Raw genomic sequence first — 16,571 nt, 5'->3', positions numbered from 1 at the left:
ACGACCATCTAGGAGTTGTCACCTGCTGTGGGTGACCTCTAGCTGGCTGCGTTTTGATTCTACCTCTTTGTCTTCATAAAAAAACTTGCATTTTGCTTCTCCAACACTTCCGTAGGCTGCCATGTCACCGCAATTGCTATGTTTTGGAGTTTTCTTGCTCCTTACCACTTCCTTTGACTTAGATCTGGCATCTTTTGCTACATTTGCTGCTGGCAGATGTCTTGGAGGCTGCCTTGCTCTATTTGGGGATTTTCAGGGATACGATACACTCAAGGTCATTACCTCAGCTTGTGTTCTCTAGATATGAGAGTTTGAGGTACAATATTCCTTTAATGAATAGTGTGTTTGATGCATGGGCATAGTATTACCTCGGCCTGTGTTCTCTAGATATGAGAGTTTGAGGTACAGTATTCCTTTAGTGAATAGTGTGTTTGATGCATGAGCATAGTATTATACAGATTCATGCATTTATGATATTCTTTGTGTTCATTGTCTTTGAGTTACCCTAACCCTATGTGTGTTCTATTCGGTTTATCCTTTGTCGTATGTACAAGGCTTTGAGTGTTTGGGATGATCCTCAAACAACCACAAAACATTGCTCACCTAGTTTGCATGGGAAGATTTGCCAAGTGGTAGCCTTCTAATCCCATTTGCAAGCTTTACCCACCTTATTAAAGTACTTTTCAAAATATTAATTCTGAAAATTAACATAATAATTTTGAAAATATCAAAGTACTTTTCAAATTATTAATTTTGAAAATTAATTTAATAATTATTTCTTGTTTAGGAAAATAATTCCACGAGCCAATAATTAAATTGGCTTGGCCAATTTATCTCCCAAGTAACTTTGGACAGTTATTAGCCCCCTAGATAGACATTAATTAATTAATTAACGCCTAGTCTCTAATGTCACCATTGATTTTAATTGCCAATAAATTGGTCTAGGCCAAAATTTGACATGGGATACCACCTAGTACCTATCAGGCATAACTTACTACAACTTATGCCTTTGGCATCAATTGATACCTTGGGGTCCTGGGTCCTACACTGTGAAATAATTAACTTTCAGCTCACATTTGCAAGCCATGTTAGCACATTTGATTAACTTTTAATCAAATGCTAAGCAAAGCATTAAAATTTGACATCCTTGTAACAAATACCCAAAGAGAAGTCCTTATTGACATTGTACAAAGACCCATTGGTCTTTAGAATGCCCCCATGTTAGGTATTGTTTGAATATAAAAAAGAAGAAAGATTTGTATGAAAAAGTTTTCAGCTGCATAAAAGTCAACTAGGAAATATTGTTTTGCTGCAATCATAGCTTATCCAACTACCACAACTTGAGATTTTTCTGCTTTTAAAAGTGCTTGCTGTGCTTGCTATAACATGCCAGCAGGCAATACAAAGAACATTACCACCACAAACCAGGCTCACATGTTATCATTGTGAAAATAGGCAGTGATTGTGGCAAAATCATACACCACAAATAGAACAATTTCATGTGATGCATCTTGTGTGAAACCTCAAAATGCAAGCCAGTCAATGAGGGAGCAGTTTGACAGAAAAATCCAGTTTTCCACAAGAAGAATAAGAGGAAATTGTAGATGTAACTTCTCAACACTCCTCCATTCCCATTGTTTGTTCTTTTTCATGTGTCAAAAAGAGGACTTTTCTAAGAGAAAGGGCCTTAACAAGAGGTAAAGATAAAGAATGACGTAGCAAAACGTTTTCTTTTGGGCTGTGACAGCACTAGAGACTCTCATTTCTTCCCACCTGACTATTTTACTTGGTCTTAACCTTCTTTTAAGACCTCATGTGTTCAAAATTGAGGGAGAAAAAGCTCTTTTATAACCACAAGACCTGTCAAAACTGCTTAAAGGATTCGATTGGTAGAAGTGTTGATAATGTGTCTCTTTTTCCTGCTGTAGCTAGAGATAGGGTTAGATTTCCTGACACAATAAAATTCTATGAATTGTTTTGTTTCTTCATTTGAGAATGGGAGAGTTTGTTCTGGACGACACATCAAATCATTGCATTGTATATATGTGCTTCAATTTGGAAGCTACTGCATATGCCTTTTATAGCTTAGTGTCATGACATTGCAGGGTGACTTTGAGTGCATGAGGTGGAGAGATGGATTTCTTGATACAAAGAGTGTTGATTCTTTCACTCACCTAGAGTCACATGTGGTCAGACATTATAGACCAGTAGATTGGCTTTTTCTGGTGAGCAGCTAGCTGAAAGCATATTATATTTTGTTCTATTATTTGTTGGTGTTGTATACAAGGCTTTTATTGTATTTTAGATAATTGATTAGTAGTTAAACTCATTATCTGTTTCATTCTAGTGCATTCTGAATAGGTTTTGTTTGAGCCTCCTTAGAGGGACTAAAACGAACTTGAAGCAATTTTTTACACAAGGCTGAATTTGAGATGCAAAGCTAAGTGAAAGTGTATAACTTAGGGCCATAGGACCAATCAAGCTCAGAGGAAAACGTTGAGGGACACATTCTGTTATGCAATATTGACAAATCGGTTGTTCGACATATTGTAGGGAACAAGGGAATAAACGCTTACCTAAGAAAGATCAAATGAAGCAAGCATTTTTAGATGCAATTGGTGAACCGGATGGAAGTTTCCGCAGAGGATTGGGGCAGGGTATAGAATATAAGGTATGGATGACAAAAGAGTTGAATGATGTTTCAGTTTGCTAGTAATTTTCCAAACAGTAGTCAGAGAATTGAATGCAAGTCTTTATGCAGTAGGAATTAGGGCTTGTGCTTTTATGTAAAACAGGTAAAAGAGAAGGTAAGCAGCAAAAAATGGTCGGACCATCTTGTGGATCATTATAACTCATGTGTACATGATTGGCATAGCCCAGAGAAAATATGTCAATGATCTTGCACATTGTGCAAATACCACCATGACAAGCATATTAGAAATGTTGAAATGTTCCAACGTGTCCTAACATTTTTAATATGAGCTTTTAAATCTCAATTCACTGTGCTGAATTGATCAGAGTTTTACTGTTGCAAGGCGAACAGACAATTTAACCTGACAGAATGCCCAAATACATTGTCAAAGTGTGCTTTTATCTGATTGATGATGCACTTGAATTCTCCTATTGAGTAACTCTTACATTTGCTATGAAACCTGTGCGAAATGCCAAAATCAAATATTGGTTTTGGGGATTTCTTCTGCTAGAAGCCTCTTCTCTCTTTTGGGGTTGTCTTTCTCATTAAATTATTCCATGGAATCTGCAAAAGCAATATCAATTTTGTGTTGTTCATGCAACAATTATCCTTAGAACCCACTTTTCAAATAGAATCAAAATTTAAAAGAGAGAGATGATTGCTGAAAATGGCAAAGCCTTTGCACTTCTGGACATCCAAAGGATAATAAGATGCAAGATCACATAGTGACAAGTGTAGGGGAAAGGAGCAAAAAAAGAAAAAATAAAGGAGGAAATTGGGGGGCGGTTATAATCCTGCAATAACTACCAATAATCCTGCAATAACTACCAAGTGGCTGTTTAGGTGCTGCCAACATGGGCTGACTTTGTAGCCAGTAACTGGCTTGGTTGATCTCACTCCAAGTGCCTTTGCTTGTGGCAATTGCCATGTCATCTTGTCTAACCTGTGGTGCAGCTGTTAGCATTTCATGTATTGACGCTGTTCATCTCCTGGTTGTGAGGTCCATCAGAGTTTGACGGAGACAGAGGAGCTTCGGGAGTTAGTCATGCACTTGCATTTCATTTTTCAGCATTGTCAGTTTGTTTTGCAGCTGTTCACTCTGTTCATGCTGTTCACATTGTTTAAGACTGAGTGCATTTGAGTTTTGTCCATGTGGCAGGATGATTGGCACCATACATTGCAGGTGGCAGCAGTTTGACCAGGTCGGCCAGTTTATTTGGCCACTTTTGGCAGCTGATCGGCCAGATACAACCATGTGAAACTATTCATAGCTGCCAGCAAGCAGCCTGCCCTTCTCAGTTGCTGATTACCATTATTCTCTCTCCTCAGCCTGCTGTTTTCTCACTGTCATCCTGGTCCGGTCCCCTCACTGATGCATAACTGCTGCATGTAGGGGCTGACCAGGCCAGCATTGTTTCCACCAACATTGTTTTGCAGATCAGTTCAGTTTGTTCCTTCATCTTTCTGCATTCTTTTCAGTCTCTCTCTTCCCTTCACTCTTTGTGTTCATGTTTCTCTTCGGTTGTGCACTTGACATGGTATAATTGCCAAGCAAGAGAAACCAGAGCTTCCCTGAATAGGAGATCGTGTTTGGTGGCATCTGCATTCATTGCAAGTTCTTTGCATTTGCAGTCCCTAAAAACTGTGTGACATTGAAAACAACCCTGAAGGCTGGGCAACAGCAAAATGCAACTGTTCCCATGACAAAGATGATTGCCTTGGCCTGGATGACACATCTACATGCTGCTGCTATCAAAGCACAGCATGGAGCAGCTAGACATCAAAACACAGCCTCTCGAGTGTGTTTGCGATTTGTGCAGATATTCTCAAAGGACATTTGGCACGACAACTTAGATGATGACCGTGAAGAGCAAATGTTACATTCTTGGACATCCAGATGGGTGCTAGTAACATTGGTCATTGTGATTACGAAGTGACTTAGTGCGAACACACTAAAGATAATTTAGAGTTAGGGCAGTTGAGTCCTATTTATAGGACTCAAGGCCCTATTATGCACATGATTGTGTGATCACCACTCTTGGACTCTTGGCCCTTAGGCTGATGTGTCTGGAGGCACAACAAAATTAGTGCGTAGCACAGTTGGTGTAAAGCAAGGTTGTCCGCTCTCTCCTTTGCTGTTTGGATTTTCCATTGACGAGATTTCAGATTACATGCAAAGATAGGGTGGCATGAGAGCTAGCTTGGCTGGGGTATTGATACCAATATTGTTATATGCAGACGATATTGTGCTCATCTCAAATTCACCTGAGGGGCTATAGAGACATTTGGATGCATTGCATGTGTTTCGTGAAGAGAAAGGCCTCAACGTTAATCTTGGAAAGACTAAAATTATGGTCTTTAACACCTCAGCAGCTTGGGTGACTTGCTCAGAGCATCACTTTATGTATGACGGTCAGTTTGTGGAAATGGCTAGACAATATGTATACCGTGGGGTCACTTTTCAAAGACCACAGTTTTTATGGAAGGAGACTCCATAGGCTAGGCTTGCACGGGCACATGTAGCTTTGGGCACTCTAGAGCGACAATGTGCACACATGGTTCCAGGAGCCCCGTACCAAATTGTGGCTCTTTGACACTTTAGGTATGCCCACACTACTCTATGGAGCAACCATTTGGGGCCTAAGCCTTTATCGTACTAGATGGGTGCCTCTCATGGACTGTAACAGACTTGAAGCACAACATTATGATAGTTGAGAACATATGGAGAGACCGCTGGTCATGATGATAGCACGTATGATAAGGGTGAAAGCCTCAGTACCACAAGAGATCATCCGAGCAGAGTTGGGTGCAACACCCATGGTAGTGGAGGCACTATTCCAAGCAATCACCTTCCTCTAGAAGATATGGCAGCTCCCTAGAGACCGATACCCTAAGCTAGCTTTGGAGTCTTCAAGATAGCTTGCAGCAGAGGGAGATAGACAGTGTTGGTATGCACATATGAGCACGTGGCTGAACTTGCATGGCATGAATATAGACAGATTGCCACCGTTAGATTACAACCTTGATTGTCCCACTTTGAGTCTCAGGCGTTTAGAGTTGAATAGAGCGATCATAGTATACATCACTAAAGTGGAGGCAGAGAGGACTTGGTCCAAGCTGCCTTTCCCATTAGACACGAAGATGGCACAATACTAATGTCACTTCTTTCCATGATGGTTTCATAGTGAGGCCAAGATATATGGATGCTCAACTTTCTCGTGGGCTTTGAGTTGCTCTTGGACAGATCTGCACCTCATCACATTAGCTGATGATTGAGATAGGTCAAAGGAGCCATGTTGCAGCAAATGAGAGGTTGTGCCAGCTTTATGATGGGAGCCAGAGACAGAGGAATACTACATTTGTAGATGCACTGTATGCTATGATATCTGAGGCTGGTACCATTGCCTCTTTAAGGAGGGCTTTGGACCATTGAGATGGGTGATGGACTATGAGGACGAGAGATGGCTGGGCCTTTTCTTATTGGAGTCCCAACGATGTAGAGTAGCATTGTTACGGGATCGGAGGTAATCCTCGAGAGAGGAGCTATAGACTTTTTCAATATAGCTGACCCCCCCGGTCACTTCCACCTTACTATATCTTCTATTGACAGGTGCCATCGAGGGACATCATTAGGTGGCATCATAGTAGACAGAGCTACAATGTTATGTAGAGCACGACACCCTAGGGTACTTGCTTGGCAATGTAGGCATGCTCACATGCGACACATTTGCGTCACGGTTGCTCGTTACAAACAAAGATTACCATGACGACTCAGTCGGAGATAGCTTGCAAAGTCTTGATGGATTCCATACACTGAGAGGGGGATACTATATACTCTTCAAATTTTTAGTTTTCCATATTTTTCATTTTCCATTTTAATTTATCATGTAGACCTAGACATAATTCTATGTTTTTCTCTAATGAGAGGTGATGATACTGGTTGTATTAGTTATGGTCTCATAGGCCATTTTGACCTTCTAGAGACGTTAATAGATCTCTCTCTCTCTCTCTCTCTCTCTCTCTCTCTCTCTCTCTCACAGTGAAGTACCCACCTAGAATCCAACTTGCACAAGAGACATGACACAAGCTATATCCACAAATTTAAAGGGATTTAACATTAGACTCACCTTCTAGCCATATAGCCAAATGGGCTCACCTTGGAGCATGGAAGCTAGTAGTACTTGGGGTTAGGACCATTTCCCAAGGACTAGTGTTTTATACTACTAATCCACATTGTGTCAATGTATTGACACATTGGTCTATGACCCAAGAGTCCAAGAATGGTAATCACACAATGATGTGCATAATAGGCCCCTAAGTCCTATAAATAGGACTTGGTTTTCCTAACCTTGAGGTGTGCATTTACACTAAGGCACTTCATGACCATAGTGAGGAATGCTACTAGCACCTATCCTATGTAACACTTCCTCCCTTATGAATGATTCCTTCTCTTAGCAATATCCTCAGGATCATAGTGGGAGAAACAACTTTTCATTGAATATACCATTTTCCAAGTAGCTTTTGCCTTTGGGTAGTTCTTCCAATTGACCATGTGTAAAGAAAAATACCCTAACACAGAAACATAAACAGAAACCGTATGACAAAGCATAAACTGATAAAAAGAACACAATTAGGGTTAGGGTTAGAGTAACTCAGAGACAATGAACATAGTGAATAAATGGAATGATATGACTATTAATAATATGATCTCATGCAGCAAACACACTATGCAGTGAATGAATACTGAACCTCAAACTCCTATATCTCTAGGATCAGGGCAGGGGTAATGAACTAGAGAGTGTGTCGTACTCCGAACGGATTCCGAATCGCAGCAAGGCAGCCTCCGGATGTCGAACACCAGCAAACGCAGTAGTGAGAAGCTGGATTTGATGCAGACAGCAGTGAGGAGAGAGAGACTAAGAACGCAGGCAGGACAGCCCGCAGGAGAGAGAGAGATTGAAAACACAGGTAGAACAGCCTACAAGAGAGAGAAAGACTGCAGCGGACTAGAGACGGGAGAGAGAAAACTGTTAGGGCGGCATCTGGAGCTTGCAAACGTAGTAGTTTGCTGGTGTGGCAGGCTGTATGACAGCAATGCAGATGAACAACAGTCAATCGCTAGGCAGAAACAATAGGAATCAGCGTGTGGAGGGCTGGAAATAGGCGCCAGACTATAGGGAACAGTGATGGACAGCAAGGGCTGAGATGTCCTCCATGACTGGGGTGTGGGCAGTAAGCTGGTAACACCTGAAACTTGCAAAAACGTGATTGTGAAAGAGTGGAGGGCTAGTTGCCAATTTATAGAAAATTAGGGTTCTAGATCCTCTCCCACTTAACTTTCTTGATCCGCTCCCCGTTTTAGGGTTTTGGCTAAAATAAGCCTAAAATAAGCATGTTTTGGGGCTGTTTAAGTGGCTAAGTGCATTTCTTAGCGCAACACCCCCTCTCAAGCCCAAAATAGGACGCGAAAAGTAGGCCAACCTAAATTTTGATTTACCCCAAGGCATCCCATCCCAAAGCAGCCAGGGCATCGGACAAAAGGTGCACGTCGGCTGCCCAGTGGCCTACCAAGAGGGGATGGATATCTTACCAAGGGAGTCTAAGAGATCACCCCAAAGAGGTCAAGGCATCGGACCAAGGGTGCTCGTCGGCTGCCCAAGGGCCTACCAAGGCCTACAAAGGCGGATGGAATTAACAATGGACTTGTTTGTTTTGTTTTGTGTTTTTTTGAAAAGTGTTTTAAAAATACATAAGTAATATAGGGGCAGAGGCCGATTAAGTTACAGATAGGAAAAGATAAAGAGAGTTTTAAAGCCAAGTTATTTACAAAACTAGCAAGCCAATCGCTTGCACTGACGAGGATAAGTGCCTAAGGATAATAAAAGTAAGTGTATGTGTCAATCATGTGTTGAATATGTGAGAGGCAAAAAAAATGGTGGGCTTAGCAAGACAAGCAAAGCAAGCAAGCAAGCAAGGGTAGGAAAACTGCCTTTAGGAGAACTGCCATGTGTTATGCTACAAATATTGTGGATCCTAGAGTCGACCACTCCAAAAGACCGAAAAGGGGTGAATCTGCACAGATGCATGTTGACATGAATAGAATGCCAATGCATAGGGTAATGCAAAGGGAGATGCAAGATGTCATGCTTATGCAATATGCTATGCAACAGTGCCACTGGGATAGTGCCCTCGCAGGGGAATTATTCACTTGTCCAAGTGCCTTTTTACAATCATGTCATCCTGACAATGCGGATGAAGTTACAAATGTCCATAATACAATACAAAAAAATAAGTGAATGTAATGTCTAAAAAACTGTAAGCATCATCACTGTCATGATTAAGAGTAGGAGCCGCCCCCTCTTAAACTGGAAGGGAAAGCAAGAGGGAAGCACCCTCTCCCTGTCAAGTTGAAGTAGGGGAGGGTGTATCCAAGCCGATCTTGGGTAGCAGGTATTGAAGAACCGGCCGGTTGACCGCTTTGGTCAAGATATCTGCAAAATTATCTGATGAAGGCACAAACTCTAGGCGAATAGTGCTTAGCTCAATCTGCTCTCTGGAAAAGTGAAAGTGGACTCCCACATGCCGTGTCCGTGGTGTGATGATTGGATTGCCCGCAAGGGCAATGGCACTTTGGTTGTCGCAGTAGACAACTGTGGGAGAGTCACATGAAAAATGAAGCGCCACCAGTAAACTCCTCAGATAGATGGCTTTGGTGGCCTTGGTGGTGCCATCGAAGAGAGCCCGGTGATCCGGGTTTTTTACAACCCGGATTACTACCACAAAATTTGGCCAAAACCCCTATCAAGAGCTTACCGTATCACTTTGGGTTTACTCTTTAAGCACTAGGTATGCTACATTGCTTCTCTATTATGATAACTCTAGTAAATGGGGGGAACAAGTTCTTAGGAGGCATGTCAATGTAAAGGGTAAAAGGGATGGTTATCTTAGTGAAGATAGAAATGGATTACACCTAGGAGTTGAGTGAGTGCATAGATTTTTCAAAGGACTAGCCTCCAACTACACATGGGCTCCGTCTGCATCACTAAGATTTGGAATCTATCACCATCATTAGAGGACACCTCACCCTAGCACACAAGTCAATATCCACATCATGGTGTCACTTGGATCTTGCACAAAAGCTTACAAGCATGGACCCCTTTTGTCACATGCTTGTATGTATTTATATATATATGGGAGACTAAAGTCAAAGCAGCTTTTGGAAGCCGTTTTTTATAATCTCAATAACTCCTAAGAAAAAGCGAATTTCAAGAAAATTCCCGTGTTGCCCGATCGGTTTCGACCTGGTCTATAAAGTTGCAGAAGAAACTTTTTTTAGATTCTTCATGGATTTGAAGTTACGAAGGTGCAGACTGCTGGCTACATACAATTTGCTTCTCTTTCACCACACCAACTTTCCATTCTATCCTTCTTGTAAATATATTATAATAATGTGCTTTGGGTACCCAGCTCTTGTAATCTAGCTCCATTTCTCTATTTTGTCTACCACTACCCTTGGCTTCTTGCATGATGATCAAGGTGGGGACTTGTCCCATCCACTATTTTTCATATTTTTAAAGATGCCATACATCATCTAGGATTATGTTAATCAAGAAGATTAGCTTAATCTAATCCCTCATGGAGGCTATACCCTCATCTCTTTGAGGTGAGCTATGAGTAAGTTCTTTTATTATGTAGTATAATGGCAAGCTTCCTCTACCTCTTCTCCTATTATCTCCCTCTCTTCTCATCTTCTCATTCCATGTAGCATAATGGCAAGCTTCCTCTACCTCTTCTCCTCTTGTCTTCCTCTCCTCTCATCTCTCTCTCTCATATTCTAATATGGTGTCTAGTATATATATTCTCTCTTGTAAATTTGTGTCTTGGTTCTCTTGATTCTCTTTGAGAAAAGGGATGTCCTAGCCCATCCTCCCTTTGGCTAGGTGGTGCCCCTCTTTAGTTCTCTCAGTGAGGATTGGAGGTTGGATGGGTAAGAGGCAACTCGTTCATCATTTCAGCCCTTACCGGTACTCAGCCTCGGTTGTGGAAGCTGCCACGGTCTCTTGCTTACGGTTGGACCAAGAAATGGGAGCCGTGCCCAAGGTAAAGAGGTAGCTGCCATGGGAACGTCGGGTGTCAGGATCACCTGCCCAATCAGAATCAGTGTACCCCTGCAAACATAATCAGAACCAAAAGTCAAGCCATAAGAAAAAGTACACTGCAAATAATGCAATACACGAAGACATGCAATCCAATGTGACATCCTAGGAAATAATTATGACATATGGATCATAGTGAGAGATTGAGAAGATGTAAATCCACTCTCTCTTACAGTGAAGTAAAACCTATGCAACTAGCTTATGAAGGCAGGATTGAGAGCCAAGAAATCATTGGTGTAGGAGTATATTATAAAAGGAAGGAAAATGAAATATAGTATATAGAAATTAAGAAATTCATGAACATCCTTAAAGGATTTTAAGAAAACATGAAAAGGTTTAGCTCTAGCATTAGCATCAATGTGAACGGTCATGGATTGTTTCTTCTTGAATAGGCTTTTGAAGCATTGGATCGTCCACTTTTCATGACTTTAAAAAACAAGTAAAGTGAGGAATTTTTATGTTTCAAAATCCAATATGGTATGAAATCAAAAAATCTCTTAGGACCTCATTTCATTGAACTCATGTCACTTGCTTAGATTAATCTCTTGCTGCTATGGAATATCTCTGTCTCTGTAGTGGTTTAAAAGATGAATTTAGAGACGTAGAAAAGCAAGAAGTAGAAGAGATGCTGGCCAGAGAGTCCTCTGGATACTAAAGCCCGTTGGCCTCTAGCTATCCCCCCAGAGGCGGCGCTAGTAAGTCCGTCGGAAAAGCTCCGTGATGCTATGCTCCACCCAGTGTCTGCTACGTGACGGCGCCCAATCCGTATCCACTTGCATCGGTACGTATCTACCAATCTTGACAGTGTACTCCAGTAACGTCGATGGCTTCTTGGCAACCGCAGTGGCTGGCCATAGCCACTCTCCTGGATCCCTCTCTAGCTCATCAAGTGGTCTGCTCTCCCAGATCCAAAGGCACCACTCCCTTGAAGGGAATGCAATGGTAGTGGAGAAGGAGAAGAGAAAGATGCGGGAGAGAAGAGCACACACAATGTAGGTACTGTCAAGAATGATATGATAGCCTTATTGCACTATCTCATATATATGAATAAAGAATATGGGCGGTTAGTGTACATGGGCACGCCCAAGGGCCTTTTACCCCAACAACCTCCCACTAAAAGGCCAATGGGCAAGGGAGTGAAAAAACAAAGAAAAAAGGAAAAGAGATAAGGTGAGGAATCATGACATCTCACCCAACGCCCAATCGGAAAGCGAGCTGTGCAATAAGCGGGAATCTTTGTGAAAGAAGAGTCAAGCAGCCCCGAGTCCATTACATTCAGGAGATAAGCGATCCCGCAGCTCCATACAGCAGATCAATCCAAGAATGCTTGTCATAAAGCAAGCACAACTCATGAGTGCAAGGCTGTAATGCATAAGTATCAGAGTAGCGCATAGCATCAGCATGGCGCATAAGAGACAACTGAGAGCACATAGACTCTTCAAAGTCAATCATAGAAGAAGAGCCAACATCTAGGACACATGTCAGACGGGGTCTCAAGATAGTATGCGGCCTCAATGAAGCGGAAGACTGACATATGGCTGTAGCATCAACCATAAAGTGCACTGAACGCGCATTAAGAGGCTTGAGAGATGTTTGCGTCTCATAAAAGATAGCATGATGGCTGTGTATAACCTGCTGGGCATCCAAATCCTGTAACCTGTAAGCCTGAAAGTCACCATTTCCATAACCAAAGAGGATACATTTGTGTGACATAGTCATATTTGGCATACATTCAAATTTCTGGTAGCCAAATATCCTCAAATAATCATAGGAGGGTCTCATGCCACTCCATGCCTCATGTGGTGTAATACCATCCAAAGTCAAATACGATGTCCTATTAAGCAAGTAGACTGCCGTTATAAGGGCCTTAGTCCAAAAACCATAAGATAACCTAGCTGTGGTAAACATAGAAGCAACCTTTGCATGTAGTGTCAGGCACATGCTATGAGCAATCTTGTAATACTGTGGGCATAGGAAATCAATGCGAGATTGTTGACAATAGGACTGAAAGCTGGGAGAGATAGCATGACTCTCATAATCCATTTGCAAGCACCTAGGCTTGCAACCAGCAGAATCCATAAACTTGCCAAGCATAATTGCGGTATTCTCAATCCGCACCAAGGGAAAAGCCCAAACACGGTGGGTAGTATGATTCACGAAGGTCATAAAGTACGATGCTCCACCAAGTGACTAGGAAGGCATAGGTTCATAGACTGCACAATGGACAAGATCTAGAGGATCATGCCTCTTACGATTGTCATGAGCCAAAGGGGCTCTACAAGGACCATAAGTACAATCAGGGCAAGCATCAAGATCTGCATGTGACAAAGGAGGCAGCAATGAGTGTGAACGAGACAAGATCTGTTGGAAATAAAGGGCCATCGTGCCTTTTATATGTGCATGGGTGTGAACACACCCTTAGCACATTGTACTTTCATACATATATCTATCTAAAAACCTAAAGTGGTACACTCGTCATTGTACCAAAAAAAATGTGTTTATTCTCTACTCTGCTCTCTTGCACTCTCTTTGTCTCTGTCACTGCGCGTAATGATTGTCTGCCTCAATCTCTATGCCTAATCGTGTGCTGCAGATGGTCGTCAGGCTAAGGCAGAAGACCAGCGTGGTGACGAGAGCTCAAAGGTGAGCAGGAGAGTCATAGGTGTAAGCTGTAGGCAGTGATAGTTGACTACAGCAGGCGTGGACCAAGCGTGCAACGGGCTGCAGTGCTGACGAATGAGGAGGCTGCTGTTGCGTGACACGAACACAGGCTCGCGCGAAATAGGGACAGGGTGCCGGGCTGCACGGGTGACGATCGGGACCAGCAATGATGGAACCGGCAGCGAGGCTCATGGCGCCCGACTGATGGGTCAACGGACCGGTCAGAATTTTCCAAAAAAAAAACAATCTTTTTTGAAATTTCATTTACCCACTGACGGAGTTTCATGCGTGTAAGCACAAAATCTCAGATTTGTGCAAAATCGGCTCAGAAATTTGGGGCTTTTCTCGAATCTGGGGATCTCAACACGGAATTGGATAATCTGACTCAGAAATTGCAAAGTCGGTGCACATTTGCTCGGGAATTTTGGGGCTTTTCACATTTTAGTGAAATTCTTTCAATTTCACATAAATTAGTGCACGCAGGACTTGGAAAATTTGGGGATTTGTCCAGACTTGGTGTGAGCAAGATGCAACAGTGATATTTGTCTCAGAAATTGCAAGAATTTGTGACATTTTGTCCCCGACATTTGGGGCTTTTCATGTACATGCACAAATTGGGCTGAAATTAACCCAATTTCTTGACATTGAGGCACATTGGACCCCGTGCAATTTGGGGCTTTTGCGATTTGGGCAAAATTTGTGCAGCATTTGGTCATTTTATGTACATGTAGTTTGAATTCCACGCAATTTGGACATCAACACTTGGTAAAATTTGGGGGTTTTGCTGAAATCGTTCTATTTTGGCAAAATTGGAGTGTCCTATGCATGACAAAGGAAATGCAGATGTGTGTTTGACGCTTTGAGCACAAAATTTTGGGGCTTTTGACCGTTCGTGTCAAATTTTATGCTCGTAATGTACAACAGAAATTGCAGCTGAAATTTTTGGATTTCTCATGTAATGTGATGCACATGCCCTTGGAATAGCTGTAATCAGTTGGATAATGCTGTAGCACTTGTTTTGGGGCTTCTGAAATCTTAATTACAGATCTGAAATCTGTACTTCTGCATGGTTATTTATTGCAGATTGGTACTTGTTTGTACCTTGGTCACTTGGGTGATAGTTTGGGCCTGCATTTGCTGGTTTTTTTGGTCACATTTGGGCTGAAAATCATGTCTGGCAGCAATGACAGTAGTAATTTGATGCACATAAAGAAGCTTGAAGGCGCACATAATTTTGCAGTTTGGCAAAAACAGTGCTACAATATCCTGTTACAAAAGAAGCAGGCAAAGCCGATCAAAACCAAAGGGGCAAAGCCCGCGGACATGGATGAGGATGATTGGGATGAGTTAAATGAGCTTGCGCGCTCAACCATAGAGCTATCAATTTCTGATGCCTTGTTGTTCAACATTGAAGGTTTGGATTCTGCATATGCTATATGGACTAGATTGGAAGAACTGTATGCACAGAAGAGTGCTGCAAGCAAAGTGTATTGGCTGAAAAAACTTATGGATTTGCGTATGAAAGAAGGTACAGCAATGTCTACTCACTTGAGTGAGTTTAACTCCATTTTCAGCCAGCTGGTTGCCTTGAAGTTCATGATTGTTGAGGAATTTAAGGCTACTTTCTTGCTTTGCACTCTACCAGAGAGTTGGGATACATTCAGGACTGCTATGAGCAATTCTAATGTGATCCTTTTGTATGCTGATGTAGAGAGTGCTCTACTTATGGAAGAGATGAATCGGCAGAACAATGCATCCTATAAGTCTTCTAGTGCTTTGCATACTAGGGACAGATCACAGCAAAAGGGCAAATATATGGCAAGGGACCTAGTAGATCACGTGGCAAAGATATTGAATGCCATCATTGTGGTAAAAAGGGTCACTTTAAACGTGATTGCTACAAATGGAAGAAAGAGAAAGGAAAAGGCAAGAAGACAGATAATTGCAAGGAAGAGAAGAAGGACAGTCAGCCTAAGAAAAGTAGTGTAAAAATTGAAGAGGTGAATGTAGTCACTCATGATAGTGACAGTGGGAGTGATGTACTCTTTGTCTCTTCACATTTTGGTGCACATGCTTTACTTGCTGATACAGATGATAACATGCATACGTGGATTCTTGATTTAGGTGCTTCCTTTTATGTCACCCCTCATCGTGAGTGATTTTTCGCCTATACAGGGGGTCGACATGGTGTTGTCCATCTTGCAGACAACTATGCATGTGAGATTGCAGGTATTGGCAGTGTGCAGTTATAGTTTCAGCATGGCTCTGTCTTTACACTTCAGCATGTATGGCATGTACCTCAGCTCAAGGAGAGCTTGATTAGCACAGGGTAACTAGATGATGATGGTTTTCATACCACCTTTGGTGATGGAAAATGGAAGATCTGTAAGGGATCTAGGGTTATTACCAGAGGTTGCAAGAGTGATACTTTGTATCCACTTTATGTATCTAGTGTGCGTGACCATGTTGTTGTCGTGACCGAGCAGCCAAGCTTTTCTTTGTGGCATGGCTGGTTGGTACACATGAGTCAAACAGGAATGAAGGTGCTTTCTCGTTTGGGTTACTTGCCTTGTCTTCGTTATGCTGATTTTGAGCATTGTGATCATTGCATTTATGGCAAACATGCACAAACGTCTCACAAAAAGTCTCTTTCTTTGAAATCTTCTCCTCTAGAGTTAGTACATTTGGATGTATGTCAAATGCCAGGATTATCTTTAGGGGGAAAGAAATATTTTGTCACCTTTGTTGATGATGCTACACGGAAAGTATGGGTTTACCCTATTCATAGCAAGGATGAAGTGCTTGACAAGTTTAAAAAATTCTTGGCATTGGTTGAAAATCAGACAGATAAGACACTTAAGTGTCTTCGCTCTGACAATGGTGGGGAATATGTGTCCAAGGCCTTTCAGGCATTTTGTGACAGCAAAGGGATAAAGAGGGAGCTTACTACCCCTCATAATCCACCCCAAAATGGAGTTGCAGAGTGTATGAATCGGACCGTATAGGATAAGGTCCGTACGATGTTGTCTCATGTTGCATTACCCCATGGTTTTTGGGCAGAG

The 16,571-nt window shown here is 42.0% G+C and overlaps 1 protein-coding gene across 7 annotated transcripts in view; it reads left to right on the top strand.

Annotated features, from left to right (window-relative positions):
* The window catches only part of LOC148021740 (uncharacterized), a 265,301-nt gene that overhangs the window by 41,689 nt on the left and 207,041 nt on the right, over window positions 1-16,571 (top strand). For all 7 annotated transcript variants that reach the window (XM_087697266.1, XM_087697265.1, XM_087697262.1 and 4 more), the window contains one exon: window positions 2,554-2,671. In XM_087697266.1, the coding sequence (XP_087553392.1) occupies window positions 2,554-2,671 (118 nt within the window). The remainder of the gene's footprint in view (window positions 1-2,553; window positions 2,672-16,571) is intronic.

Source organism: Lygodium microphyllum, chromosome 17, assembly GCF_053477565.2.
Source record: "Lygodium microphyllum isolate KBCC chromosome 17, Lygodium_microphyllum_v1.1.10, whole genome shotgun sequence".
Lineage (NCBI taxonomy): Eukaryota > Viridiplantae > Streptophyta > Polypodiopsida > Schizaeales > Lygodiaceae > Lygodium > Lygodium microphyllum.
Note: the sequence above shows the minus strand (reverse complement) of the source record. Positions and strands in the feature narration are given on the sequence as shown.